The 27,370-nt window shown below is 49.9% G+C and overlaps 1 protein-coding gene across 3 annotated transcripts in view; it reads left to right on the top strand.

Moving 5' to 3' along the window:
- Nucleotides 1–22,852, top strand: part of WBP1L (WW domain binding protein 1 like) — a 96,506-nt gene extending 73,654 nt beyond the window's left edge. For 2 of the 3 annotated variants that reach the window (XM_075935565.1, XM_075935567.1), the window contains exons 2-4: nucleotides 2,597–2,699; nucleotides 18,886–19,047; nucleotides 20,654–22,852. In XM_075935565.1, coding sequence (XP_075791680.1) covers nucleotides 2,597–2,699; nucleotides 18,886–19,047; nucleotides 20,654–21,405 — 1,017 coding nt within the window. In that variant the 3' untranslated portion in view covers nucleotides 21,406–22,852. The remainder of the gene's footprint in view (nucleotides 1–2,596; nucleotides 2,700–18,885; nucleotides 19,048–20,653) is intronic. The other variant, XM_075935566.1, reaches the window with a different exon arrangement.
- The last annotated feature ends 4,518 nt before the right edge of the window (nucleotides 22,853–27,370 follow it).

Here is a 27,370-nt window from a genome sequence, read left to right as displayed (position 1 = left end):
AGAAATGTAAATGTAAAATGCTGGTAGCTCAGCAGAGTAACTTGCACATTCAACTGTCACCTTCGAAATTACAGGTGGAGAAGTCCTGTCATCCTGTCAAGGCATGGAACATCTACTTTCTGCATCTAGCCCTTTTAAAAACAGCCCATCCAATCCAGAACATAAAACACACAGCGCTGTGTGACACTGCTCAGTTGTATTAGTACCTGATGATTGAAAGAACTTGGTTTCAAAAGGTGGCCAGCAGCAGGGTTGAAAGTGGAGAAAGCAATGACTTGCAGCCAAGCTGCTTGGGAGGTCTGTCTGGCAGAAGGTCCTGCTGCCTTGGAAAGCTAGCAAGACAAGCAGCCCTCTCTTTCTGTTAAGTGTAGGTAGAGCCCTGTAAATCCACCAAGATCCACTTTATATCCCTGGGTATTCATGTCCGTGGGTGTAGGTATCTGCGACTCGTTTTTGCAGCTAGGGACGCAGATGCGAATGCGAAGTTTTGTATCCGTTCGGAGCTGTACAGCTGGGCTGCTCTTCTCTTTTCATAGCTTCTGCTCCGGTTCAGATTGAGGGAGAGTAGCTTGCTGGTCTGAGTTTCCATGAAGCTGTGCTCCGCTGTGTTTTGTATTTCAGCACATGCGTAAAAATCCCTTTACAGGACACACAACTTCTGGGATCTCTTCTTATGGAAGAAACAGAGTGGGGCTCTTTCTGCTGCATTTGGCGCCCCAGAAAGCTTTTCTTTTAGACACGACATTGCTCCGTGGACGCGTGTGCTTGAGGATTTGAAGCAAGAAGTATGGCTTTTGTGGTGGGTGCTGACTTTGATTGGTTTGGTAGGAGGTGTGGAAATACTTTAATACTGATACTCACCTGTTCCTTGAATCCAGAATAGACTGTCGTCTTTAAGAGAAAATAGCTCACAGGGTTTCCTTGACACACACTCTATTTGGTCCAAGTGGTGTGTTCAAAGAAATTAAAATATCACCTGGTTTAAAAAAACAAAACGAAATGAAGGAATAGAAAATACAGCGTATCCAGTGAACCGGTTAGCCTCAATAAATACCAAGAATGTGTCTGGTGTTTTACCTCTTATGCTGCATATTTGAAAACACATCACTTACTGGTGTAGTTCTATTTTTAGTAACACATCAACAAATTGGTTAGTTTTACCTTCTGTTAATATGTGCTGCTGGTGTAGTGCCCTTTTACTGGTTAGGTTTTGTGGGTGTTTTGTTTCTGCACTAACCTTGACAGTTTCCTTTTTTTCCTTCCTCACTTAAACTTCTTTGGTGGGGTTCCTTGTGAGAGTACAGCTGCATTCTACACCATGTTTGATGGCAGGCATGTTCTGAAAATTAGTGCCATAGTCTACCAGCTAGACTGTGGTAGTGTGGTTTTGGACAGAGTTGTTGAATCTACAGGTGAACTGTACAATAGAAGTGCAAAGTATTTCTTTTAAATTTAGGATGAAAAAAATGCACAGGGGGATTATTGGCTTGAATTGCTCTTAGGTTATTTTAAAGGCAGCATATTTTTATTTTAAAGAGACATTTAAATTTTGCTGTAGTTTCTTCAGTGCAGACTTCTCCTCCGAGTCTACTTTGCCTAATTTAGCTAAAAGGGAATTTATTAAATGAAAATCTCAGGTTCTGTGCTGCAAATGTCAAAATTTCAATATGTATGTGTTTCAGAGGGGTTTTTTTTAAGTCATTTAACTCTCCTTTTACTTTCATTTCCATGTTCGATCTTCATCTGTAATTCTGGAGTTGTGATTCACAGCAGCCTGTAAAAATGGATCTGTTTTCATTTCGTAGTGCCCCCACCCCCATGCTGTTAGATCTTGCAAACGTGACTGGACAAAGCACTAGAAAACATATGGCAAGTTGTGAAATAGTGCTGCCCTGCTTCCTGTATGGGAACTGGACTAGGAGTAGGTGATTTCATACCATCTCTTAACTATCCAGTGCACTGGCCTTCTGGGAGGGACTGCAGGATGATAAAGGACAGCTGATTTGGCTCTACTCCTAGAATGCTGACGCTTCCAGGAAAACGTTTTACTGGAAGACTGATTTTATATAAACTGCGCTGCTAGTTATAAGAATTATTTCAGGGTGACTGTTACAAGAATATACTGTAATTACCACTTGGGTTTACATAAACTCAAGGAGGTCTCACTCCAGATTACAACTTTCTCTATTTCTCAAGTGTTTCCTCGGCTTGACATGCAGCCTCAGCAGTTCAGTAAAGTAAAACGTGGAACAAAATCTCTCTGTCCTATGTACAAAATGTTCCAAGTGCAAAACACGATGCCTTCAAATGAACTGGAGGGTGTATAATAAAAAGCAGCATGGCCTAATCATTAAAGCATAGGACCCTACAGTTGATAGAGGCCCCCAGTTCTTATCTCAACTATGGAATAGATTTGGGCAGCAAACTTAATCTCCTTATGTGTAATTCAGAGTTAAAATTTACATAGCTCGCTAATGTCTTGAGAAATCGAATGGTTTTGTTTTAAATGCTTGGACAGCCTCGTGTGGAAGAGGTTAATCATTAATGTTGTGTGCGCCATGGAAGCTAACTTGTGTGCCTCTGGTTTTAATTTTAGGACAAGGAAACCTGCATGGGCGTCAACAATCAAAGTTATACCTGTGAAACGGGCCACTGTTGTGGACAGTCGCAGTGTTGCAACTACTACTATGAACTCTGGTGTAAGTCTCTTCATTTTTTTTATAGCCTCCCTTCATAACCGCCGTGACCACAAGCCTTTTTCTGGAAAGTTTCTTTTGTGTGTTTCTACAACAGTGGCCACCGCGGGATCCCTGTTTTGGGCAGGACTTGAATGCTAGGGGCAAGTAGGACCTGGTTAGCCTGGCATCTTCGGGGGTATAATGACAGTGGTACATCCCCTAACTCCCTCCTCACCCCCAAAATCCCACTTCTATGACTGCGTACTAGGGGTCTGCAGTGAAAAACCTTCCCCATTTGGCCTAGGCAGCTGTGCTTGGCTTCAGAGACAAACACCCAAGTTGGTTCTTGTTGGAATAGAACATTTCATACTTTTTTGTAAGCGTGGATTCTGTTCTCATTAAAGGCCAGATGCTCTCTTAACAATTTGTATTTGCCTTTTGGCCCTAAACTCAACTGAAGGATTCATGAAAGTCATTTTATCTTTCAATTATTTTAGACTGTCTGCAAACAGAAGCACCACACTAGGTTGCTTTACATTTGATTCACTTTGTTTACAAGGTTGTTGTTTTTTTAAAGCATCAGGACTAGAAATTTCATCTTTAAAACCAATTCCGATGTAGTGCACAATTCCCCTGTTGAGGAAGGAGCTCGGGGAAGATTCTGTGGATGTAGAGTAGATATGTGGGGCCCTGATTAACGAACACTGTTATCTACTCTCCTTGCTAGCTCCTTTTTTTTCCCTCTAGCCTCTAAGGTAGTGGCTTTCAACCTTTCCAAACTACTGTACCCCTTTCAGGAGTCTGATTTGTCTTGCGTGCCTGTCTTCTCCCTGCCCCCAAGTTTCACCTCACTTAAAAACTTTTGGCTTACAAAATCAGACACAAAATACAAAAGAGCTGGTTAAGCAAGTCGTCATATGAAATTTTAGTTTGTACTGTATTGGCTTGGCTAGTGCTTTTTATGTAGCCTGTTGTAAAACCAGGCAAAAGTATCTAGATGAGATGATGTATCCCTGGAAGACCTCTGCATACCTCCAGGGATCCTTGTACCCTGACTGAGAACTTCTGCTCCAACGACTAAGATTGCCCATATTTTGTTTTCTAATTAATCCAGAGGATGGGATTCCTTTATGTTGCAGATACATCTGCTGACCCAGAAGTACTGGAGATGTCCCAGAGAGTATGTTTTCTTTTAAACCACTGCAGTGATGCATATCACTTCGGTGTAAGCACTGTCTATGCTGGGGTGGCCAAGCCGTTACAGATAAAGAGCCAAAATAGTGGTGGATACAGCGCAAAGAGCCGAGGGAAAGAAGTTGTTGGGGGGGGAAGCTGTCCCTTTAAGAGCCACATGTGGCCCAAGCAGGCTTCCGTTGGCCACAGCATCAGCTCTCGCTGCTCCAACTGGAGCCCTGACCAGACAAGGAAAAAAAGTCAGAGCAGGGGAACGCAGAACAGCCGCGGGTGCCGAGCCGCAGGTGCCGGAACCGCAATTTTTCCTTTGAAGATCCACATGCGGCTCGCGAGCTGTGGGTTGGCCACTCTGGTCTATGCCAAGAGGAGGGAGTCACCCTTCGTCTTAGGTAATCCACCTCCCGAAGCGGCAGTGCTAGATTGACAGAAGAATTCTCCCGTCGATCTAGTGCTTTTTAACCCCAGGGTTAGAACAGCATAGCTGCATCTCTCGGGGGTGGATTTTTTCACTCCTCTGGGACTTAGGCTACTACAGCAGGGATCAGTGCTCTGAGATCAGTCCACCTGCGCTCTAGCTGGAGCTACATCAACTTTCTTCAGTAGTGTAGACCTAGGCATAGTTATCCTGGTGTTAGGTCTCACTCTAGACTAGCCCATTTCTTGATGGCACCCAAGAGAGAGAAGTTGATTTCAGATAGCAGGATTCTTATCAGTGGTGTAGGGGAAAAGGGAGGCTCAGATAATCTCCCTCCACCTTATGCAATCCAGGAAGTGGGGTGGTGATAGTGTATTTCTATAATACAAACGGTTGTGTAGAGAGGAGGAGTGAGCACAAGAGCCTTGGAGTAGTTGTGAACTGGTCACCCATCTCTAATGTGCGGATACTATTTATCACCGCAGCCCGTTGTCTCGTGGCTTTTATTTAGCTGTTCTACCTCCTCTTAACCCCTCTGATGCTGGCAGTCTCCTTTTCCCACAGTGCTTTCCTTATGGATAATGTAGGAACGCGAACATCAGGCGCTCCGCTCGCCCCAGATCCAACGGCAGTGATTCCTGATGCTTTGCCCTTTGTCTGGAAATTTGCTGGACCTAAATTTTGCAGCGTGACCCTTGCATGCAGCAGCTCTTTGAATATGGAAATCAGGAGGCAGCTGCCTGCAGATTTTAAACCAGACAGTGCAGGGATGTGAAAGCGAGCTATGCACTCAGCACTGTAGGCCGTGTTTTTAAAGAATAAACTCAGTTGATTTTACCCTGTGCCCACAGAACGCAACAGTTCTTTGCATTGACAGTGCTTTGCTGCATCATCTAAGCAGTCGGGGGAACTGGAGATTTTGGTAGCTGGGAACCAAACGTTTGGGTGTGTGGCTGGGCAGATGAGGAAGGCAGTTGGATATTATGGCATGAGTAACTGGATATATGTGCAAGTGTTGTAGGAGAACAGCTAACGGAATAGGGATTCAAGCTGTCTTTAGATTGGAGTCCTAGCCCAGTGTATCTCAATGGGACAAGTCCGACCTCAGCTGTTACTTCAAGCCGGCGGAAGGCCCAAGCAAATACACTGCCAAAAGTGCAGAACTGGGGTGAAAGACTGGCCAGTGGAGGGCGGGGCCCTGGATTCTCCTGCAACCAGGCAGCGTGGTCTCCAACACCCTAGCCAGGATCAGGTAGCCCAGGCAGTAGGGAGGCCAAGCTCCCCCAGTCACCTGCCCCGAACCACCCCACAATCCAAGCTCTCCCCATACCCCCTAATTCTCTGCCCCAGAGCCCCCTGCATCCCCCAGTTCCCTGCTCTGACTCCTGTACCCCCCCCACTCTGAACCCCCAACCCCTGCTGTGATTCCCCCCTCCCACCTGGGGGTTTGCTGTAGGACAGTACCAGGGTTCCCTGTAAGTGGGGTGCTTGTGCGGAGAGATTTGATGCTGCCCGGTTGATTAGCAGAGCACCCGCATTCAGGGTTTGTGTTTCTTTGGGTGGTGCACATTCACACATGCCTCAGTGCGCACACAACTTTATTCCTCACATGGGTGGAAAAGATTCAAAGGAACATTGGACAGTACCTGTAAAAAAAAATGTAAGTTACATTTACCCCGATCCCTGCAGTTTGCATTTCCCAGGGTTTCTTTGCCTCCATGAGAACTAGAAACAGTTTTCATGTAAAAATTCAGCTTCTGGAACCCGAATTTGCATGTACAGACCTCACCACCCATTGCACGGAAAACAGACCATGCAGCACCCTGTGTGTATCCAGGGAGCACTTCGAGATCCTTCATGTTGTGTGAAGAGTAAAATCATTAGTAAATCGTATTCACCCTGCATTGTGGTTCCTTCTTTATGCTCATTGCGAATTCTGATACAGTTTTTTATGGTAAGGAGTGCAATCTCTCTGCTAAACTCGCTGGAGAAAAGTTGCAATTCATCTTGACCTTTTCAGGACCCCTTGTTCCAATCCCAGGCCTCTTTTCCAGTCTTGCTGAGACAGATCCTTGATTGATTTACCACAGTGCCTTCGGGGAGGGGTGGCAGGAGAGGATGTTGTTGGAATGGAAAGAAACTTGTCCCTGGCCGGACATGCCTCCTGTAACAGGATCCCGTCTTGTGGGCCGGGGGAGTGGTTCTGTAAACAGGTTCTTTTTCCCCTTTCAGGACTTGGAGGAAGCCTTGTGGATTTAGCAGTGGAAGGGTCTGAAAGATTCTGGAAGTAACTGGGAGGGAGAGGTCTGTAATATTCTGAACCAATTAAAGGAGATGAGGGTATGTGGAGGGAGGCAGGGGCAGATGGGGAAGCAAAATCATTGTATTATTTTGTTAAGAGGCGGAGTGGAGGACTAAAGAACATGATATCTCAAGCAGGTGGATGGGCTGTGTTTAAAATTAGGTAACTGCGTGGTCCAGATTCCCCACCCGCCCCTTATTAAAATAAAATTTGAACCCCTTGGTGCCAAAAAAATACAGCCCCAAGGCCTGAATTCTCCGTTGCTAAGCACAAACTGCGATCCGGCTGGAAAGCTGAGAGGGGAACATGAAACGGAGACCACAACCTTCCTTTCTTGAGGGTGGGAGTTTGAAGTGGAGCGAACACCTACGTGGCAGAGAGGTTGAGTTGCTTTAATCCACGTTTTCAGAAGTGGTTTGGGAATCCCCAAAGGGGGGCACGTTCAAGGTGGTGACTATTATAAATAGGTTAATTATTTCCGTACTAATCCCATTTTCTCTTGCTTGTAATTTGCTGGAAATCTGAGTTTGCCCCTGTCCAAAGGTGACATTTTTGAATGTTTAAGGTGAAATGGTGGTTGTTTCTGAGCATGGAGAAAGTAGGATGTTGATACACATCAGGTCCTTCCCGCCATTTCACAGATGAGGAAACTGAGGATCAGAAGTTGAGAGAGGTGCAAAGTAAGGGAAATGCAGAGCCACTGTGGGAATCCAAGTTAGGTCTCCTGATACCTGTTCTTGTGCTTTTACCACAAGACCATCCTCGGTAGTGGCTGGCCATTGAGTCAGTCAAGTCAAATGCTCTATTGGTCTTTGGACCAATCTATTTTAACACTTTCATTAATGACCTTGACACACAAAATGGGGGGTTGCTAATGATATCTGCAGATGACGAAGTTGGGAAGTATCGCCAATACACAGGCAGACCAGAATATCTTATAAGATTTGGGTAGCCTTAAACAGGAAGATTAGAAATGGGATTAAATTTAATAACGCAAAGTGCGAGGTCACGAATTCAGGGACTAAGCCCAAGAATTTTGCTTCCAGTTGGAAATGAGAAGGGGGAAATCCTGGCTGTATTGGTTGATCACAGGGTGACTGGGAGCCACTATGAGAGGAGACTAAAAGAGCTTGGCTGAGGGGAGCTCTGATTGCTCTCTATAAATACACCCGAGGGATAAACAACAGGGAGGGAGAGGAGTTGCTTAAGTTAAGAAGCAATCTTGGCGCAATAACAAAAGGGTAAAAACTGGCCATCGACCAGGTTACACTTGAAATTAGACAAGGGTTTTTAATCGTCAGAGGAGTAAAGTTCTAGACCAGACTCCCAAGGGGAGCAGAAGGGCAAAATCCCTAGCTTGTTTCAAGCCTGGGTTTGAGGTTTATGGAGGTTCCATACAATGGCATAAGCCCGCCGTACCTATTAGCAAATATTTCCAGCCACCAGAGAGGGGACGCTGGATGGGGAGGGTTCTGAGATACTACAGAGAATTCTTTGCCGTGTGGGAGTCGTTCCTTACCCCCATGCTCAGGGTCTAACATATTTTAGATTGGGAAGGAATTTCCCCCGGGTGAGGCCGACAGAAACCCTGCAGTGCTTTTTACCTTCCTAGGCAGTGTGGGTAGAGGTCACATGCTGGTATTTGAACAAAAGGAAACGGTGAAATTGCTGTCACCCGCAGTCTTTAAATCAAGAGTTGAGGACTTCAGTAACTCAGCCAGAGGTCAGGTGCCTGTTGCAGGGGGCGGTGGGTGAGGTTCTGTGGCCTGCAGTGACATGAGGCAGGCTGATCACAGTCATCTCTTCTGGCCATAATGTTTGAGTCTGATGCTGGACGAGGCAAACAAGTCTCTACAACAGGGCTACTCAACACGTGGCCCGTGGACCGTTTGTTTGCAGCCCACAATACGGTTTGGGTTTCCACGGGGCTCAACATGCAGCCTGTGGGTGGGAGCCAAAACAAAAAAGCAGGCAATAGAATGGTCTTCTGTTGATAGCGTTCTGGTAGTTAAATTCCTGGACTGTCATTGCTCATTAAAAATGCCGTCATATGGGTGGAAATCGGGTCAATATTGCATTTTATTACTATCAGCAGAACAGGCTGAAATGGGGCCTGCGTGTTGTGTAGTCTTGCCTTAATCTTTGTATTCATGCCCATCAGTGAAAGAGAAGCTATTTGCATATATTTGCATGTCTATGCAACCACACTTAAGTTGTGGCCCTTGGCATGTGCTGTGAGTATCATTGTGGCCCCTGGGGCTTCCATAGTTGAGTAGCCCTGATCTACATGGTGTTTAACCAAAAAAAGGTGGGGGGGGGAACCAACTTCTTGGGGCTATAGGAAAATACTGTACATAGGAATAATAACCTGTCATTGACTCATAACACATTTTGGCAGTCCCTGGTTTTTGAGTGCTCTGCTGAGTAGCCAGTGTTTTACTGGCGGTTTTATTCTATGGAACTTTTATACAGATACTTTTATATTCAGTGAGTAAGACTGCTTGGCTGTTAGGATTATTTCTAGATCTACGTTTCCCCTCTGAGTTGCCTCAGCTGCTTTTGTCCCTGAGCAACGATGCTGGTCACCCCAGTTCTGAAAGAGAAACTTTCATGTGCAAGTACGGGAGGAAGAATTGTAAAAGAAAAACATTCTCCATTTGCAGACAGCACGGTTTATATTATTGATGTCCTGAACCATACTCTCACTAATTCTCTGCACGCATTCCTTGGGACCTCGAAAGTGTTTTTCCCCCAAAAAAATCCTCAGTCAGAATATTTATACTGAGAACCCTGTGAGTTTCCAAAACCTTTGCAACCAGTGTTCCCTGTAATCTGAGCGCTTGTGTGGCCAATCAGCAGAGGTTCAAATGCCTCTCAGCTGATTTGTAGTGCACCCACAGCTAGCTTTTGGATCCAATTGGTGATGCACATTTGCACATGCTTTGGTGCACGTGAAAAAATTCATTCTGCACTAGAGTCATGAATAGTTAACTGGGAAGCATCACAATTACCAGGGGATTCTTACCAGGTATGGTTAACCAGCGCAGCCCATGCTTAGACTAAAATAGGGAGAGAAATTAAGAACAACCTTGTCACTGTTAATGTTTCAGAAATGTTGTCACTTATTTCCCCGCCATTTATAGCCAATTTCAGAAGTTAAGTTGAGCAAAATCATCTTACAATGGCGTAGGCCGATCCATAACTATTCAGTGTAGCTTGGTAAGAGTCACAGAGAGAAGGGGAAAGGAGGTGAGACAGTACAGAGCTCTTGGCCCTCTTTACTGGTTGCTTTGTTAAGTGGGAGCAGCAACAGTCTTGCCTAGTCTGAGCTGTGATGATCTAGTGCCTCCGCAGCACCAAAGAAAGGCAGGAGAGTTCCTTAGGGATATATCTACACTGTGTTGGACACCTCTGGCTGCTGACTTTGGCTAAGGGGGTGTTGAATTGTGGTGTAGACAAGGGAGGGGGTGTTTGAATTGTGGGACCCTCCCACCTTGCAGAGTCCTGGAGTCGAGATTCTAACGCAACCGTCTAAACGGCAGTTAAATATCCCCTTAGCTGAGTCTGGCTAGTCTGAGTCAGCAGGCCCGGGCCAGCACACAGTGTAGTCATCTAGCCCTCAGCAGCCATTTGCCCTTCCACCCTCTTGCCGCTTGGGGCTGCTTGTGTCTTGGACTAAGTTCCTGCGAAGCTGTGCGGCCACCCAGGTGCACAGCAGGGAGAGTTGTCCTCTCCCCCACCACAGCCCTGGGCCATCCTGCACCCCAAAACCCTCATCCCCAGCCAGGGCCCTCCCCTCCCCCCCACGCACCACTCAGCCCCACTCCTGTCGCACATCATCTCCATATTGGTGCACATAACAAAATTAATTCTGCACGTGGGTGTAAAAAATGAGAGGGAGCGTTGCTCTGAGAGCTGGTTCTCCAGTGGCCGGGATGTGTTCTGAATCTTGGTGTTCATCTTGGATTTGAGGCCGCTGTTTCAACTCGCCACTTGTGTTCGCAGAGCAGCGCCAGGGGTTCATTGGCTGGTCTTCACCGGGCCTCTAGCGTTGTAACTTCCTCTGGCGCACAAAGGAGTGCTATATCTCTCAATGGCTTTCCCCAGGATGGAGACAGAGTTACGTAGCACTGCTGCCTCTATTGACTGGAGCTGAAAGACAGCGACGCCTCAAGCAGGAATGTTCCCAGCTGGTTATTCCTGGTCTCTTGGAGTGTTAGGCAGTAGTTGCCTCGTATGGCTGGAGGCTCAGCATTAGTTGCACTTAATCTCCATCGTCACAAGCTCTGAGGACGAATAAACAGGGGTTGGAGTTTTGACCCTTCTGCTCTACAGACATTTGTTGTATTGGGCAGCTGCTACTATTGTATGGTAACTTACATAGTCAGTAGCCTCACAGTCTGGCATGGAACAGCCTCGTCTCGCATCAAGCAGCGTGGACCTGGCCTTTGAGATCAGACTGGTCTCTTCCCAATGCTACTTGGAGGACTCCAGTGCCCCAAGATTGCAACGCTGATTAAAAGGGGCTGCCCATTCTTGAGTGACAAAAACATTGATCCCGGAACTCGCTTCTATTCAAGCATCTTTGGGCAGGACGCTGCTACCCGCAAGGATGCCTGTCAGTTAGTGAAACGGCCCCACTCCCAGCACTCGATGTTACACAACGGGCCTGAGAGACAGACGCCCACTGCAGTGTCTTTTGGCTTGGCCTACAGGAGGTTCCTGCCAACAGAATAGTGGCATTTACCCAAGTTTACCGTGATCTCTAGGGCAGATTATTCTGTTCCTGCCCTTGCAACGTGAACACGAATGAAAACATGTTTTCCATCGTGCAGTGGATAAAAGAAGCGTCCCTCGGTGTGAGCTTTGAAACGTTGCCCTTGGTGAGCATGGCCGTTATGCCTCCTGCTATCAGACAGAAAATGACCCTTCCCCATTTTGGTGACATGTTGTTCAGGTGAGGCTTAAAAAAAAATCTGGGCAATTCCACGGTTCTACTGGGAAGGGTGACTCAGTAGTAATTAGGGATGTAAGCGACTGCTTGAGTAGTTGACTACCTGGTAAGCTTAGTCTTATTGGGTAGTCAAGTCACTACTTGAAATTCCATCAGCGACTCGATTGGCTAATTCACCGCTACTTAACATCCCTAGTAGTAATTCGACATGGTTACTGTTTCCATCCCATCCCTGCTTTCTGTCTCCAAAGGCAGATGTGTGACAGAAAAGGGGTTGATTGTACTGGGAACAGAACCACCAGCCATGGGATAAGGCCTGTTTTGGCTGCGTTCAGCTCCGTCTTCTGCTCTTACTGGGACAGTGCGTTTGAGGCTGTGCATGGAGCTGACGTCATGGTCTCGAGTGTCTTACAAGACAAGCTTTTGACGTGTTACGGCACAGAGCCCTGGTGCAAAAGCCAAACTCCCTGGCTTTGAGTCTGATGCAATAGACACTTTGCAATTGCAGCACTATTGCTTTATCCTCCACAAAACTTGCTCTTGATCCCAGGGTGTCTGAGCGAGGTCTTTTTTGAGCTGGGGGTGACCTCTGCTTTTGACAGAACTGTGTAGTAAACTGATCAATATTCAGAAACCTCCGTACATTTGATCGTTGTCCTGTATGGCCTTTTCACCAGCAACACGAGCCTTTCTGTCCTAGGGATGTAACATCCTGGTAAAAAAGTTGACTGGTTTAATCAGCTCATGGTGATCCTGCATCACGGGCTGCTCCAGGCTGGCCAGGCGCTTTGCAGCACGGGTGGGAACTGCTCCCACCGAGCCTACCACGCTGCAATGTGGTACGATTGGTCCGGCCAGCCTGGAGCAGCCCCCTAACTGTTAACCGGTTACCCCAGTAAGCAAGCCGGTAAGGGGCATGCTTACCAGTTAACCCTACAATGTCATTTCTGTTTGTCTGAGGGAGCTTGGTGCCATGCACCAGCAAGCCAAGAAGTGATCTTTCTTCCAAAGAAGGCACTTTACATCGCAGGGTAGCAGGACACCTGCCTGTCCTTGTATCACCTTCCCTGGAAGGGATCATTTTGCTCCAACCCATATGAAGCCAGCAGTTACCTTCCAAGTGGGAGCGAGAAAGTTGTTGATACACATCAGGGAAAGATTTTTCAAAGGCACAGAGGGCTCTTTCGGGGGGGGGGGGAGCACCAAACTTCTGTTTTGCCTCTGGGATATCTCCCCAGTTGTTTGTCTGAGGGAATTTGCTCTTTGCTTTCTTCGTCTTTGAAACAACTCCGGCAAGGCTTTTCCTTAGTTCCTGCTGAAGAACAGTTTATCCTGTGCAACAAGGAAACCGTCTTTTCTTTTGTGCTCATGCTCCAAGGGTGGGAAACCAAACGCAGAGCGTACTTACAGGGTGGGAGGCTGTTCTGAAAGCCCTCCCCAGGGAATTATTCTGGAGACATTCTGTTGCCTCTGGTACACAGGAAGTCGGACTAAATCGGAGTGGGCAGCCCGAAATGGAGGATGGGCTGCATGAGCAGCCCTCCTCCACCTCAGTGTGTCACAGCAGCCCGCGGGAGGGATGTTAAAATCAGATTAATCAACTCATCCGATAGCCAATGGAATCTCCATCGACTATTTGATCGATTGATAAGGGCGCCTCCGCTTTGAGATGTGGCAAGAGCCCACCCAGCTGTGGCTACGTTTCAAAGGTGGAAGTGCCGCTGTGTCCCCCGCTGGCCCCAGGCTCCACGCGGCGCTTCCGCTTTGAAATGTACAAGAGCCCCCGCAGTTGCCATAGAATCCCGTTTACTCTCCTGAACCGTTGTGTAGCGTTGCCGTCTGTGCCGCAGCTGCCACACTTCACCACGAGGTGCTTGTCTATCAGTTTGGGCTCCTTTGGGATAAGATACACGTCGGATTCATCTGCATAATCTGGAATCCTAAGTCGTGGGTGGGCGCTATCTCTATCACAGAGCTCTGCTGGCGCAGCTGCGATGGCTTACCAGCGGCATCTCTCCAGCCCTGGTTAACGCGCACACTTACCAGGACGCAAATAATTCCTGGGGAAATGAACCGATGAAATGGACGAGAGTGAGCCGCTCTGGTGTTCCGTTTAACCGCCCTGTCCTAGTTGGGAAGGGGGGGGGTGTAATTCACAGCTGTTCTTGCAGTGTGGCTGTGGGTGACTTGTCTCCACATTTCAGTTGGGATTCAAGTGGGAAAGTTGATTAAATGAGATCTGAACCTGTCTTGGGGTTGACTCCATAGTGAGGAAGGACCTGGTTTCACTTCCTAGCCTAGCAAGGGCCTGAGCGAGTGGAGAGCGTCTCTTTCAAGGGGAGGTTCTGGGCATTCACAGCAGCCAGAAAAGGGCAGATCGGTCCCTCGGGGTGGTGCTGGCAATTGGAGGGGGGGCGGCCCTCCCTACAGCGCTCTGGATAAAGGCCTCTTGGGCGTGGGAGGGATGGGGGAGAAATAGCAGCGCTCTGACACCTGGATGGAACTTGCGTGCAGCTCTTGGGACTCAGACATTCACCTTGGTTTCCGTGACCCTCGCAGGACGCCGGGCAGAGTGGACTGGCTGGAAAATCTGACTTAACTACCGAGGCGTGCTGCTCCTGCTGGGATGCTCCGCTGTGGGAGGAGGGGGGCCCACGCCCAGTCTGGCTAAGGGGCTCTCCTGCAGGCTGCCACGCTAAGCAGCGGGCAGAAGAAGGGGGCTGGCTGGAAGTGCACCCCACACCGGTCTGGGGCTGCCCCTCCTTAGGGAAGGGGGGCTGAATCCCCCATTCCTACCGACGCTGCTGGTTGCTTGCTGTTCCCCTGCTGTCACTGTCAGGGAGTGAGAGGAAAGAACACGTCGTCCCTGCCTTCTTCCCTCCTGGCTGGGGCAGGGAGGGGGCAGAGGAATGTGTGACCCACCCTGCGAGTTTTCCTCTCGCCTCCGGACAGTGACCGAAGGAGAAGAGCAAGCAACAAGCAGCGTCGGTAGGAACCAGGCGGGGCGGAGGGGTCAGCCTCACTGCCCTTCCTAAAGGGCGCCCTTGCTCCCTCTGTCCTGAGTAGGGTTGCCAGGTGTCCGGGATTAACCCGGACAGTCCAGTATTTTCGCCTCCTGTCCAGTAAAAAAATTCAGAAAATACCGGACACCTGAAATGTCTGGTATTTCCTGGGTGTTTTTTTCCCCTGCCAGGAGGCGAAAATACAGGACACCTGACAACCCTACGACACACTCAGCAACCGGACCCAGCCCCCCTCCCAAACCCCCCTCTATCCCAGCTTATCTGGGTCCTCTGGGGCTTGTCTTATGGCTAGTCCTGAGTCCTGCACTACCTTGTCCTCAGCCCTCCTGTTCTGATTCCTGCACCCCCCTACACACACCTCAGCCCTCCTGTTCTGATTCCTGCACCCCCCTACACACACCTCAGCCCTCCTGTTCTGATTCCTGCACACACCCCTACCTACCTCAGCCCCCTGTTCTGATTCCTGCACCCCACACACACACCTCAGCCCTCCTGTTTTGATTCCTGTACACACACACACACACACACACACACACACACACACACACCTCCTATCCTGCACTCCACCCCTGCACACCTAAATTTCTTAGAAGTTTCTGCACCCCTTATTCTCTTCCCCCTGTCCCTAACCCAAGGACATGATACTATAGTACCTGTAAGAAATGTAAGGTGTTTACCTGCAGATCCTAGGAGATGCAGAGTACTCACAAAACATTAACACTTTTGGGCACAAGATCAAGTCCTGTCCCTTAGGCAAAATAATTGTAAAATGAAAGACCGATCCAGTACTTCCGTCTGCTTGGCCAAAATTGGACTGTGGGCTGATTTATGTACCTTGCTGTGTTAAGACAAGGCCTCGTTCTGCGAGCTTGGCAGCACAGTAAATTGTAGTTGTGTGTGATGGGTACAGTGAAATTATTCAAGGTTAGTGCTGGTGCATTGCTTTCGGTCCTGAGTTCGGAATGAAATATTTCTCATTCCCGAGATTCCTACGTTCTGCATCCTCTCTCTCCGCACCTTCTAAAAATAAACAGGCTTCTTTTTCTCAGGAGGGGACCTCTTGAATTTCACTTTATTTCAATTAATGCTATTTTATACGCAGAGGAAACACTTTTGCTATCATGTATAATACCAGCATTGGAAATGGGCATTTATCTAGTTAGTGTGTAGGAGCAGAATAGAAAATTGTAAATGTCCCATTTAAAAGGAAAATCTTATTGCAACCTTAATGAGGGAGAAGCTGTCAGCCGCTGCATAATATATGTGTTTTAAAGGGATGCTTCTAAGTGAGTTAGGCCAAAAATTAGGTTTAAAAAGAATAAACCAGAGATTAATCTGAACCAAACACTCCTAAGCATTGTGGCTAGAGGAGGCGGTATCCTACGGCAATGAGTATTTCTAGAAAGATCATCCTGGGATGAGGTGGTTGGGGTTGGTTTTGATTTTTGGAAAGAATTGGATAAAAAGCGTTTTATGTTGTAAAATTTCCTTGTGAAAAAGCATTGCACCATTGTGCGAACATGCACAAACCGACGAGTTTGAACGGCTGACTTCATGCTCTCCAAAATGAGAGAAATGAAAGCAGTGACCTTAAAGAGTGGAAAACACTGATGAGTTTTGGTTTCTTTAAACTTTCCCTTTGGATGATCAAAGGTGCTGGACTCCAAAAGGAAATTTTGTGTTTGAGATGTGTGTATAAAACTATAATTTTTCACCGGAAACACTGTTACTTCACTGTTTTAAGCACACGCATGGGAACGCAAACAAAGACGATAATTGACAAAAACAAATTCTTGCTGCAGGGTCCTTTACCTGCCAGTAGGGGATGGATAACCTCTTTCCCACCCTACCCCCGTTCCTCCTAACCCCAGGAGAGATCTAGCCCAGAGTTTAACTTCTAGTTAGGTCTTTAGAGACATGGGTACAGGATCAGTCTTTTCTAAATTCAGAGCTACTCGTTCAGCCTGTGCAATTAAAGGAATACAAAATCAAGTTAGGACGCTCCACGCCGGGGTTCTGTGGCCTTCTCTCTGCTTGCTTCTGTCACAGGGAAAGATCTGTTTTTTGTGAACAACTCAATTCCCTCCGGTTCCTTCCAGTCTGATCCCTGCACTCTAGAGCTGGCTCCAGCTCAGAGAGCCCACAAGACCCTGAGGGGGGCAGACACTGCTGTCCCATCCCTCCCCTCTCCTACCCCGTTCCAGCCCCCTGCCATGCAGGAGAACAAGTTAAAAATCACTTAGAAAAGTTAGATGTCGTCTGCAAGACCCCAAGGCTGATGGAATGCATCCTGCAGTACGCAAGGAGCTGATAGGTAAAGGCTCAGATACCTCCTCTATCAACTTTGAAAAATTATGGAAGTCAGGAGAGACTAATTGAGGCCTAATCAGCACAGAGTAGAGCGGAAGAATGACTTCTCGGTCTTGCTCACAACACACCTGTTAATGCATCCCAGAATCAGGTTTGCTTTTTTCCCAAAGCTCTTGCCACCTCTCCCAGCTTGGTATCATCTGCAAACTTTATAAGCGTACTCTCTCTGCCAATATCTAAATCGTTGATGAAGCTATTGAACAGAACCGGTCACAAAACAGAGCCCCGCAAAACCCCTCTTGTTACACCCTTCCAGCATGATTGTGAACCCATTAATTACTCCTCTCTGAGAACGGTTAGTTACACATCCACCTTATAGTAGCCCCCTCTAAGTTGTATTTGCCTAGTTTATTGATAAGAAGATCATGCAAAACCGTATCAAATGCCTTACTAAAGTTTAGGTATACCACATCCACCGCTTCCCCTTTATCCATAAGATTCGTTATCCTATGAGTCAGGTCGATATCAGACTTGTTTTCTATCCCTAAATGTTAAACTTGCTTTGTAATCTGCCAGAGTCCTTCCTATACAGTCCCAGGCACCGACTCCAGGGGTTTGGAGGTGCTCCCGATTAGCTGATTGCAGGCTGGGGCAGGGCTTGAGAGAGGGTAGCAAGCAGTCCGGGAAGGGGACGGAGTGGGGGTGGGGAGAGCAGAATGAGGGCGGGGCTGTGGCAGAGGGAGTGGCCTGGGGGCAGCACGGGGTTGGCACACCCCTGGGGAAAAGAGAAATCCCGCGCCTGTGTACACTGCTGCTCGGGTGAGATCTATGCTGTGAAGGTGACGTGTCCTTCTGGTCTGCAGTGACCTGGTTTGCCATCGTCCCCTCTGCACAGCCCTGTCCATTTTGGCTAGGACAAACACTTGCGATGGGTGAGATTTTAAGGGGCGACAAGGTGCCTAGACACCTGGCAGTTCTTCGTCGTCTCTCCCAGCGCTCTGCTCTTTCAGGTGCCGAAGCGCATGTAACATTTCCCAGGTTGCGTTTCGTGCCAATGTATCCCTGAGTCTGGTTGTAACCTGTATGTTTTTGAGCCCAAGTACAGCATATGTAGGGCCCTACCATAGTCATGGCCATGAAAAAGAAGGCACCGACTGAAATCTGGCTGTGCATGTGCTTTTACCCCTATGCTCCAGATTTCACGGGGGAGACCAGCGTTTCTCAAATTAGGGGTCCTGATCCAAAAGGGCATTTCAGGGGGGTCGCAAGGTTATTGTAGGGGGGCTGATGGTATTGCCACCCTTACCTCTGCTTTGCTGGCAGCCAGAGTGTGGCAGCTGTTTGCCAGACACCTGTCCAACATTGCGTCTGCATTGCAGCAGGCCACAGCTCTGCCTTGCGAGCTGGACTCCCGGCCAGCAGCCGCCACTTTCCAGAGGCGAAGACAGCACCGCTGCCAGCAGCAGCACAGACATAAAGGCAGCAGCTCTACAAACCTATAGCTGTGAAATTGACCAAAGGAGACCATGAATTTGGTAGGGCCCTAAGCAGAACATCTGTGGAAATTGAAGCTTTAGGTTTGCACCTTGCTGCTTTTAAATATTATCCTCTAGGGATGGGAAAGTGGAACTGTGTAAACAGTTAACAGGTGAGCCAGGGCTCATCAGTTAACGTACACGGTTACACACAGGCTCCCAGTACGCAGGGAGTGAGCTGGCTTAAGAGCCGGTTCCTGGTGTGCACTAGCTTCTGCGGAGCAATCTGGCACCCTGTGCTGCTGCCTCTATCAAAGGCAGTTACGCATGGTGGCAGGTGGGAGCCGGCACACGTGGGAAGTTGCCTGTCACCCCACGCATAACCGTGTAATTGCTGACATTTTACTTAAGTTACTTAATTACATCCCTGTTCTCTAACCTTTTCCACTGCATCTTCCGTCCTCCCCTCGCCCCGTCCCAAGGAAGTAATTTGCATTGTTGAGAACTGTTTCTTTTCTTCCTCTTCGTTCCCAGGGTTCTGGCTGGTGTGGACTGTCATCATCATATTAAGCTGCTGTTGCGTTTGCCATCACCGGCGCGCCAAACACCGCCTCCAAGCCCAACAGCGGCAACACGAGATTAACCTGATCGCTTACCGGGAAGCCCATAACTACTCGGCCCTGCCGTTTTATTTCCGTAGGTACTTCCTACAGAGGGTCTGAATGTAACGGGGGGCAGGCTGGCTTTTGGAAAAGTGAAAGCCAGTGAATTGGTGAAGGTGGGGAGAAGCAGCTGGGTCAGAGCAGGAGGTTGGGAGCTGCTCCCACCCTGCTTGTGGTCCGTGGCAAGGAGGAAGTAAATTCTAGCTGCTGGGAACTCGAGGCCCTACTGACTCCGGAAGCAGATCTGTGCCAGCACCAGGACCTAATTGCTGGCCTTGTTCTGCTCCTGGATTATCTGGTCCTGCCTATGGAGAAGGTTTAAACAGACCCTGTTCAGGAGAGCTTGGGGGTTTCTGTGCTACTCCTGCCATCTCACCTCTTTTTACAGCTGCTTTGACTGGGCTAGAGGAAGTAGCTTGACAGAGGTCGGTCACCCGGGGCCTGGTGGGAACAGAGCCTCACCTGGGAGCCTTCTGGTTCCCAACCCTTCTCTGCACACTAGACATGTGAGGTTCCCAGGGAGCTGGCCAGTTCATTGTTACTGCAGCCGCAGGAGCCGTATTGGCGGGAAGAGGAGAGCAGTTGCCCTGACGTGTGCTCATATAAGGACGTGTCACCAGGAGTTTCACCTCTTAAAGAAAGTTTTGATCGGTTGCTTAATTCCATCCACTTGAGCCAGTTTTGCCTCCTTAAGAAAATCTTTCATTGACTTGTGGACCCCTTATAAGCATAAATAGAAAAGTGATAGAGATGCAGCCGTGTTAGTCTGGTCTAGCTGAAACAAAAAACAGGACCATGTAGCACTTTCAAGACTAACAAGGTGGTTTATTAGGTGATAAGCTTTCGTGGGCCAGACCCACTTCCTCAGATCAAATAGTGGAAGAAAATTGTCATTGTCCTTTTCATATGTGTTCATTTTTTTAAATTGTATCCTTTGGTATATATGGTTGTGACAATTTTCTTCCACTACTTGATCTGAGGAAGTGGGTCTGGCCCACGAAAGCTCATCACCTAATAAACCATCTTGTTAGTCTTTAAAGTGCTACATAGTCCTGTTTTTTGTTTCATAAATAGAAAGTTCCCCTTGGGACTCCTGGGGCAGCATTACTGTAGCCACACCAGAAATCCTGAATCCAAGGTTAAAATATGGACAAGTGTCTTATATTCCATGTCACTGGCCCCCCCTTACATATGCAAAAAGCTTCAGGAGGTGAAATCTTTGTTTTTTTAATTGAACCGTCTATGCCTATAGAACCCCAGCCTCATAATCACCTAATCCATTTCTTGCCTCCAAGGCAGGACTGTCATATTTAGTGCTATGCCCAGGGTGGTCCTGTAGCTACCGCATGGGACTGGGAGTCTAGAGATCTGGATTTTATTCCCAGCTCTGTACAGACTCCCTCTGACCTTGATCTAGTCATGCCTGCTTTCTGTGCCTCAGTTTCCCCTTCTCTGAAATGTGACTAATAATACACCCTGGATGGCATAGGGACTGGTGCTAACTCCTCATTGCTTGGTTTGGAAGCCGCTAGAGATGGGCCAGGAATTATTACCTTTGGTGAATGACATTGACCGATTGTTAAATAACAAATGTCGGGAAAGTTGCATGTGAAATAACTTCTCCTACTTCCCCATTTTAGGATTTTTGCCAAATTATTTACTGCCTCCCTATGAGGAAGTGGTGAACCGACCTCCAACCCCTCCCCCACCGTACAGTGCCTTACATCAGCAGGGTGTCCAAGCAGGCAGCAATAGCACGATCCCGGATACACCCCGAAATCTACAGCCAGCCCAGACAAGCTCTCCTCCAGCTCCAGGTGGCAGTCACAGCAGCACGGACAACACTGGGTCCCTCAGTGTCCGGGAGCCAGAACCCTCCATGACATTGGTTGAACGCACAGTCGCCAAAGGGCAGGGTACGGAGCCAGGCCACTCCAGCACTGCAGCGGAGCTGGAGGAAATGGCCGATCCCGTACCCTTCCCCGATAAGGAGTCAGAGTGCAAGGAGGAACTGCTGAAAGACTTCAGCTGTGAAAGCCTAGACCAGAACACCGCGCTGCCCGATGCCAAGGACAAGTCCCCCGGCAGGCACCGCCGTTTCACCGGCGACTCAGGCATCGAAGTCTGCATCTGCAACCGGGGCCACCCCGACGACGACCTCAAGGAGCTCAACGGGCTGATGGACGATGCTTTGGAGGGGCCCCTGGACTTCTGTGACAGCTGCAGCGGGCGCCCCCACGGGGATGAGGAAGAAGGGCTTTTTAATGCCTCCGAAGAGCAGCCCCGTGAACACAACCACCACCATCTGCCTCGGCACCCGGCGTGTGTCCTCCTGAACACAATAAACGAGCAGGACTCCCCCAACTCTCAGACCAGTCACTCGCCCAGCTAAAGTGGCTGAGTCCAAAGGGAGCCCAGAACAGGCTTAAGAACAACTTAAAAAAAGGTGACACAACCTTCCCCCCCACCCCCCAGATGTGCTTTTGGGGACATTCCCAAAACTCCTGCTTAGGAGGGTGGACAACTGTTCTTGCTTTGTTTTGTTTTTTAAATCACACCCCTCCTCCTACATAGGGTAGGGACTGCAGGTTCCAAATGAGACTTCCCTAACGATGATTTGGGTGATGGATTATTGTTGGTCTTCGTTTTCCAAAACCTGCTTGATCTTGCAAGTAAAGCTCAGCAAGTCTAACCCTGCGAGGATGAGAAATGCAGTATGGCTGCACCCTCCAGGTGTCTTCCCCAGAAACGCACAGCTTCCGATCGCCCTGGCAAGCTGCAGCCCACCAGTTCTGGTTTGAGTCGTGCTCTCGAAGGAGTAGAGCTAATCCAGGTTTTCCCCCACACCGCTAAGTCACTAGGTCAGAACAGCGCTGTCCCGCTGGTGCTTCAGGAACAGGTAGGGGGAGGAGATTGCCCACGCGAAGCTGGTTACGGACAGACCAGTTTCTTCCAGGTAGAGTGTTAGTCTAGACCGTACACGTCGCAGAAAAGGTTGCAGGTTTTGCCTGGACCTCTCTCTATTTTAAAGGCAAGTAGATGGCTTTCATCGATGCCTCTCAGAGCACGCCTCTGAGTTAGAATCCGGGCAGCTGGGCTGCCTTTCCAAGTACTGTGGTCGCTACGTGACATTCAACTTTGTGTGCTGCATCCAGTTTGGCCTTTTTTTTTTTATTTTATGTTTCATTTTATTATTTGTACCCTTAGGGCAGCACTTTAGTTGAGAGGACAAAACAAAAAACAGGGCTGTCTTCGGCCAGTGTGCCTTCAAGTTCCAGTGATGCATGTTGAACAAATGGGAGACAAAAGCTTCATCCATTGCAAAAATATTACTCGCAGTGGAGACCTGGGCAGTATTCTTTTTGTTTTTATCCAGACATTTGGTGTGATTCTGATGCTGACCACTGAAGAAATGAATGTCTAAGGGTTTTTTTTAAGGTGCCAAGTGGCTACTGTATGACGGCTGGGGGTGTGTGTGTGTGACTGCAATACATGCATGTCCTACTGGTAATACGAATCCTGCTGTAAGACTGCAAGACAATTTACTGTAGCTTTGCTTTAATAAACAGTAGAGTTTTTGTTAGTATAACCCAAAGGGGGGAAAAAACAAACAGCTGAACCTAACATTCCCTGGAGCATTCCTGTGGATGAGGGCAGGACTCAATCTGTGTATGACGTGTACTTGGGTGTCCCTCTAGCTTCCCTTCACTTTTCGGTCATTTCAGCCGTTACTGTTACGGGGGGAACAGAAACCTTAGCACAGGCATTCAGATCTGATCGATCGAAACCAAAATCAGTTTACAATAACGTGGAAACCAAATACATTGCCTTTTCTGTAACTCAGTCGCGTGCGTGTCATTTTGTGATCCGAGAACAAACGTCTGGTTCAATTTTACTGGACATACACGAGGTTCTACTGGTAACGAATGTGGGTTGTTCAAGGTGTTTCGTTTAAGTACGTGACAGGGCGTCCCTGCTACAAGTTGCCCGGTATACATCCGTTCCGCACTAAAGTCATTGATGCTTTTAGGAACTGATGCGTTATAAGTCCTCCCATTCCCCGCTCTTAAGTCACGCCAAAAAAACACCCCAGTTGGCGCCAGTGGAAGTCAGCTGTGGGAAAAGAATTCCCCGCTTTCAGTTGTTTTACTAAGTCCATGTTTTTTGGAACGTACCTTGGACTTGCAGCCAGGCCGGCCTGTCCATCTCTGCCGAAGAGAGCACATTTTAGTATGTGCTTGTTCGTCTGAAATGGGCAACTTTTTAAAGGGCAGCCCTTTCTCTCTCCTCCCCCCAGCTTCTGCCCAGCCGCCTGTCCTGGGCTTTTCTCTGTGTCCACTGTGGGGGTTGCTGTGGTGGACAGGACCCTGGAGTCCCAGGGACTGTTGTGCCGGTTTTGTGGTGGAGGTGGGGCAGGCTTTCAACGTCGGCACTTGCTCCACAAAAGGCCGGACCTGGCCGTTCCTCAGCATGTACCCGAGGTGGATGCTTTCTCCTTCCCCGTTTTGCACTTTGCTGGGTTTGCTGTGAATCCACTGGTCTTCTGGGTACCTGAGGGTGGCCACCCCAAGAATCAAGCGGCTCCTCCCCCCATTGTCCTGCAAGGTTGGAACGCTCCCCCACGTTAAAAGGGTTGATTCTCGCAGAGGGCACCCTTGGCTCCTCACCTGCTTGGGAGCCCCCTGCTGGCCCGGCCTCTTCATCTACACCAGGGTTTCTTAAACTGTGTTCTGCAGCACACCGGTGTGCTGCGGAGAACAGAATTCAAAATGGCCGCTCTTAAAGAGGCAGGTGACCTTTTTTCTCAATAACTTTCCCTGGACCCTTTTTTTTCCTCAACAAAAAATCCTTGGTGTTCCTCATTAAAAAAATTTTTTGGTCTTCCTCAGTCTTCAAAAGTTTAAGAAACACTGATCTGCACCTTTCCAGCCTGCTGGGTTCCTGGCCCCCATGTGCTGAGGCAGCCTGGCTTGGAGCACAGGGGCTCTCCAAATCTCTTCCATTCTCCCCAGAGCGCTGCCCAGCCTGAATCAGTGGGCAGGGGACCCGTGTGTTCCTGTCAGGCCAGTTGGGCCTGTCCACTGGGTGGAGTTGTGCATTCCTGTGGCTGTAAATCTACAGTCTGCCCCGGGGGCCCTGACCTCGACTGAGTGAGCCTGGAAAAGAATTTGGCTGCACCCTGCACCAACCAGTTCTATGGCCTCAGTCCCTTGGATCGGGGTAGCTGTGGCCCAGATCAGCTTGTGTTTCTGGCTTTCTGCTGCCTGCAGCTGCCCTCCCGCTACCGGCAGTGTCTGTGTGAGAGCCGAGAGCAGCCCTTCGGCCCTTGGCAGACGCGGATAGGAACGGTGGGGCTCTGTTCTGGTCCTGCCACCCGCCGAAGTGGCACCTTGCGGTGGACCAGCCCGAGAGCCCCTTCTGAAGGCAGGAGAGCTGCTCTGCAGAGCTCCCCGGTCATGGGACGCCAATTCCGTCTCCTCCTTACGCGTCTCCATCGGTTTCCTGCCTTCCCATCTCTCCACTAGCTCACCTGGGGAGAAGTCGCTGCCATCCATGGAGACCTGAGAGCCAGGTCCCTCGCTATGCCCTCAGACAGGGCTGCCGGCTTGGCTCCCTCCTCCCTCGGAGCAGGGGAGACGCCTGAAGGAGGGAGTGTCTGTCTCCAGACATCTCTGCACATCCCCAGCCACCTGATCCAAGCCGCTATGGGGAGGTGGCCCCCAGAGGCTGGTGGCAGCGACTCAAGGGGCCGGATCTGGGTGATGCCCATGTGCCAGGCCTGCTGCTGCTAGGGCTGCCTCTGCCCGTCCCTCGCGCGCTGCACAGCTCCGGACTCTCCCTCGCACAGGGCCAGGTCGCGGCCTGCGTCCCCCGCCCCAGCTCGGCACAAACCCAAAGGGGATCACTTGGCTGTCGCCCCCTTCAGGCAGCTCCCCCGCTCCCCCCCGGCGACAGTTTTACCTCATGGCAGCAGACAAGGCGCTGGGAGCGAACACATCCTACATCAGGCCTCAGGGAGGCCCGGATAGGCAGCAGGTGCCGGCAGAGTGCCAGCTGGAGCTCTGCTCTCCTTCCCCGCCAGCCCCCCCAGCTGTGCTCTCCCCTTTCCGGCCCTTCCTCTGAGCCTGGCGGGGGCAGTGGGGCGGAGCTGAGGGGGCCCACTGCAGCTCCTTAACCCTTTCCTGGCCGCGGTGGGGTGGAGGTGCCCCGCTGCAGTTCCACTCAGCATGAGGAGGGGGACGGTCAACCACGGCCTTGAGCTCAGACTTTGAGACTCGCTTTTCCATGCCCTGAGCAAAGACACTGAAGTGCTGCGGGTGGCCCAGGACTGCGGCATGCACGGGCCGCGCCAGACTCCATGCGCCGCCCCGCCCCGTCCTTTCCCATCACGGGGTGCCTTTCTGGAGGTGTTTCCCCTCGTCGCTCTGAGGCTGGGCTTTCACTTGGTCTTACATGTGCAAACCCTTGTGCTCTGGCTCCAGAAAACCACCCCAGGGCGAATCTGCAGGTTGGGAGCCAGGAAACCAACGCTCTACCCAGCCGGATCTTCTGCGGCAGAGCAGGAAAGCTAAATCAAGGCATGAAGAAAGGGGGTAGGGAGGTGCCTGGGTGTAACTCAGTGTGTCGCTATGGCCAGCTTGTGGTTATTGTGTTAAAAGCATTATGCAGACAACCCGGGCGCTAGTCACCCCTCGCCACAGGCGCTGGTGCTCGTAACGAGAGAGAGACGCAGTCACCGCTTTCTTCTGAAGGACCCTATGGGATTACACAGCGATCTGCTCACTCGCTATGGAACTGCGGTGGTCTCAGGGGTAAAACCCAGGAACTTTTTAACAGCGCCTGGCCGTCCTCAGCGCCGCCGCACACGAGCACAGGGAGGGAAGAGCTCTTGGGAGCTGCAGGAGGAGTCTGCTAGGCAGAACGTCATCTGCATGGAGCCAGCTGGGGGTGCGCTGCCTGGGAGGTGCCATGGCTAGATCGTGGGGGGTCAGCCCTGAGCACTTGCTGGGTGCTTGGGACTCTGGCAGAGCCTGTGTTCGCACACACACTCACCGTAAGGCTGTTGTGTAGCTGCTTGTGATGTGGTTACTGGCTAATTGCATGTTGTGTTCAGCTTGACCCACCTGGGAGAGAGCGAACCCACAGCGCGCACACGAGTCAGGAGCTGGAAATCTCTTCCAGCCGATGATCTGAAACCTAAAGCCAAAGAGCGGTTTTGAGCCTCGTCCAGAATTTCCTCCCTAATCCATCAACTTTCTTGGTGCGTCTGCGCCTCCCTCCCCTATCGCTTCTGCGGTGCTGAAGGTCTCCCGTGTCAACGCTCTGTGCCGGTGGGCCTACGTCTAGACTGCAAGCCTCTTTCGAAAAAGAGTGTCTAGACTACAACCAGTACTTTCGAAAAAGCGAGCCAGGCAGTCTGGATGCTCCCTTTCGAAAAAGCCCTGTTTGCATTACATAGCGCCTTTTTTCGAAAGAGCGCTTTCAAAACGAGGCGTTCTTCCTCGTAAAACGAGGTTTTCTTCGGTCGAAAAAACGGCCGCGATCTTTCGATATACTTTCGAAAGAACGTGGCTGCAGTCTAAACGCAGGTAAAGATTTTTCGACAAAAAGGCCCCTTTTGGTCGAGAAATCCCTGTGGTCTAGACCCACCCTGGGAGAGCTCTCCTGTCGCTCCAATGAAACCACTCCCATTAGCCGTCGTCGCATCTCCCGCTGGCGGCGCGTCCACACCGGCCTGTCTGCGGTGAACCTTGCGTCCCGCGGGGGGTCTGCGTTACTGACAAGTGCTAATGCAGACGTCCCCGTGGTGTTGGATGCTCATGTCTGCAGAATTCCAGGCCTGAGCCAGGGTGAGGGGGGCGTAGTCCAGCTCCGACCAGCTTCTCAAGTACCGGGTCAGCTTGCTCAGAAACCGGAGAAACGGGATCATTGTTGTGACCGAGGTGAAATGCGCAGCCGCCACTAAATCTGTTCGCAAGTGGCGTCTGGAGCGGCCAGCCATCCCCTGCCGTGACCTCTCATTCTGGAACAGGAGCCAAGAGGCTGCTGCCTGGCTCTCCGTACCGCTGCCCTTGGGCGCGTCGTTCGTCTGCCCGCTCTCGAACGGCCTGCAGGCTTCAGGAGTTGTGTAAGGACGCGAGTGAGTCTCGCGCACTCTCGGCCGCTCCACGGGGTGTGCAAGTTTTGCAGGAGGGCGAAGCGAGTGTGTGGGTGGGGGGGGCAAACACCAGCCTCGAGGGACGGTGCCGGCTGCTTTTCAAGCCTGCGTCGTGGCCAGTGAGATGGGGAGACTCTGAGATGGGATTTCAAGAAACTCGCCCCCCTCTTCCTCCGTTGTGGGTAACATCCCCTGCCCC

Source organism: Pelodiscus sinensis, chromosome 8 (genome assembly GCF_049634645.1).
Source record: "Pelodiscus sinensis isolate JC-2024 chromosome 8, ASM4963464v1, whole genome shotgun sequence".
Classification (NCBI taxonomy): domain Eukaryota; kingdom Metazoa; phylum Chordata; order Testudines; family Trionychidae; genus Pelodiscus; species Pelodiscus sinensis.
This window is presented reverse-complemented; position numbering and strand designations above follow the sequence as displayed.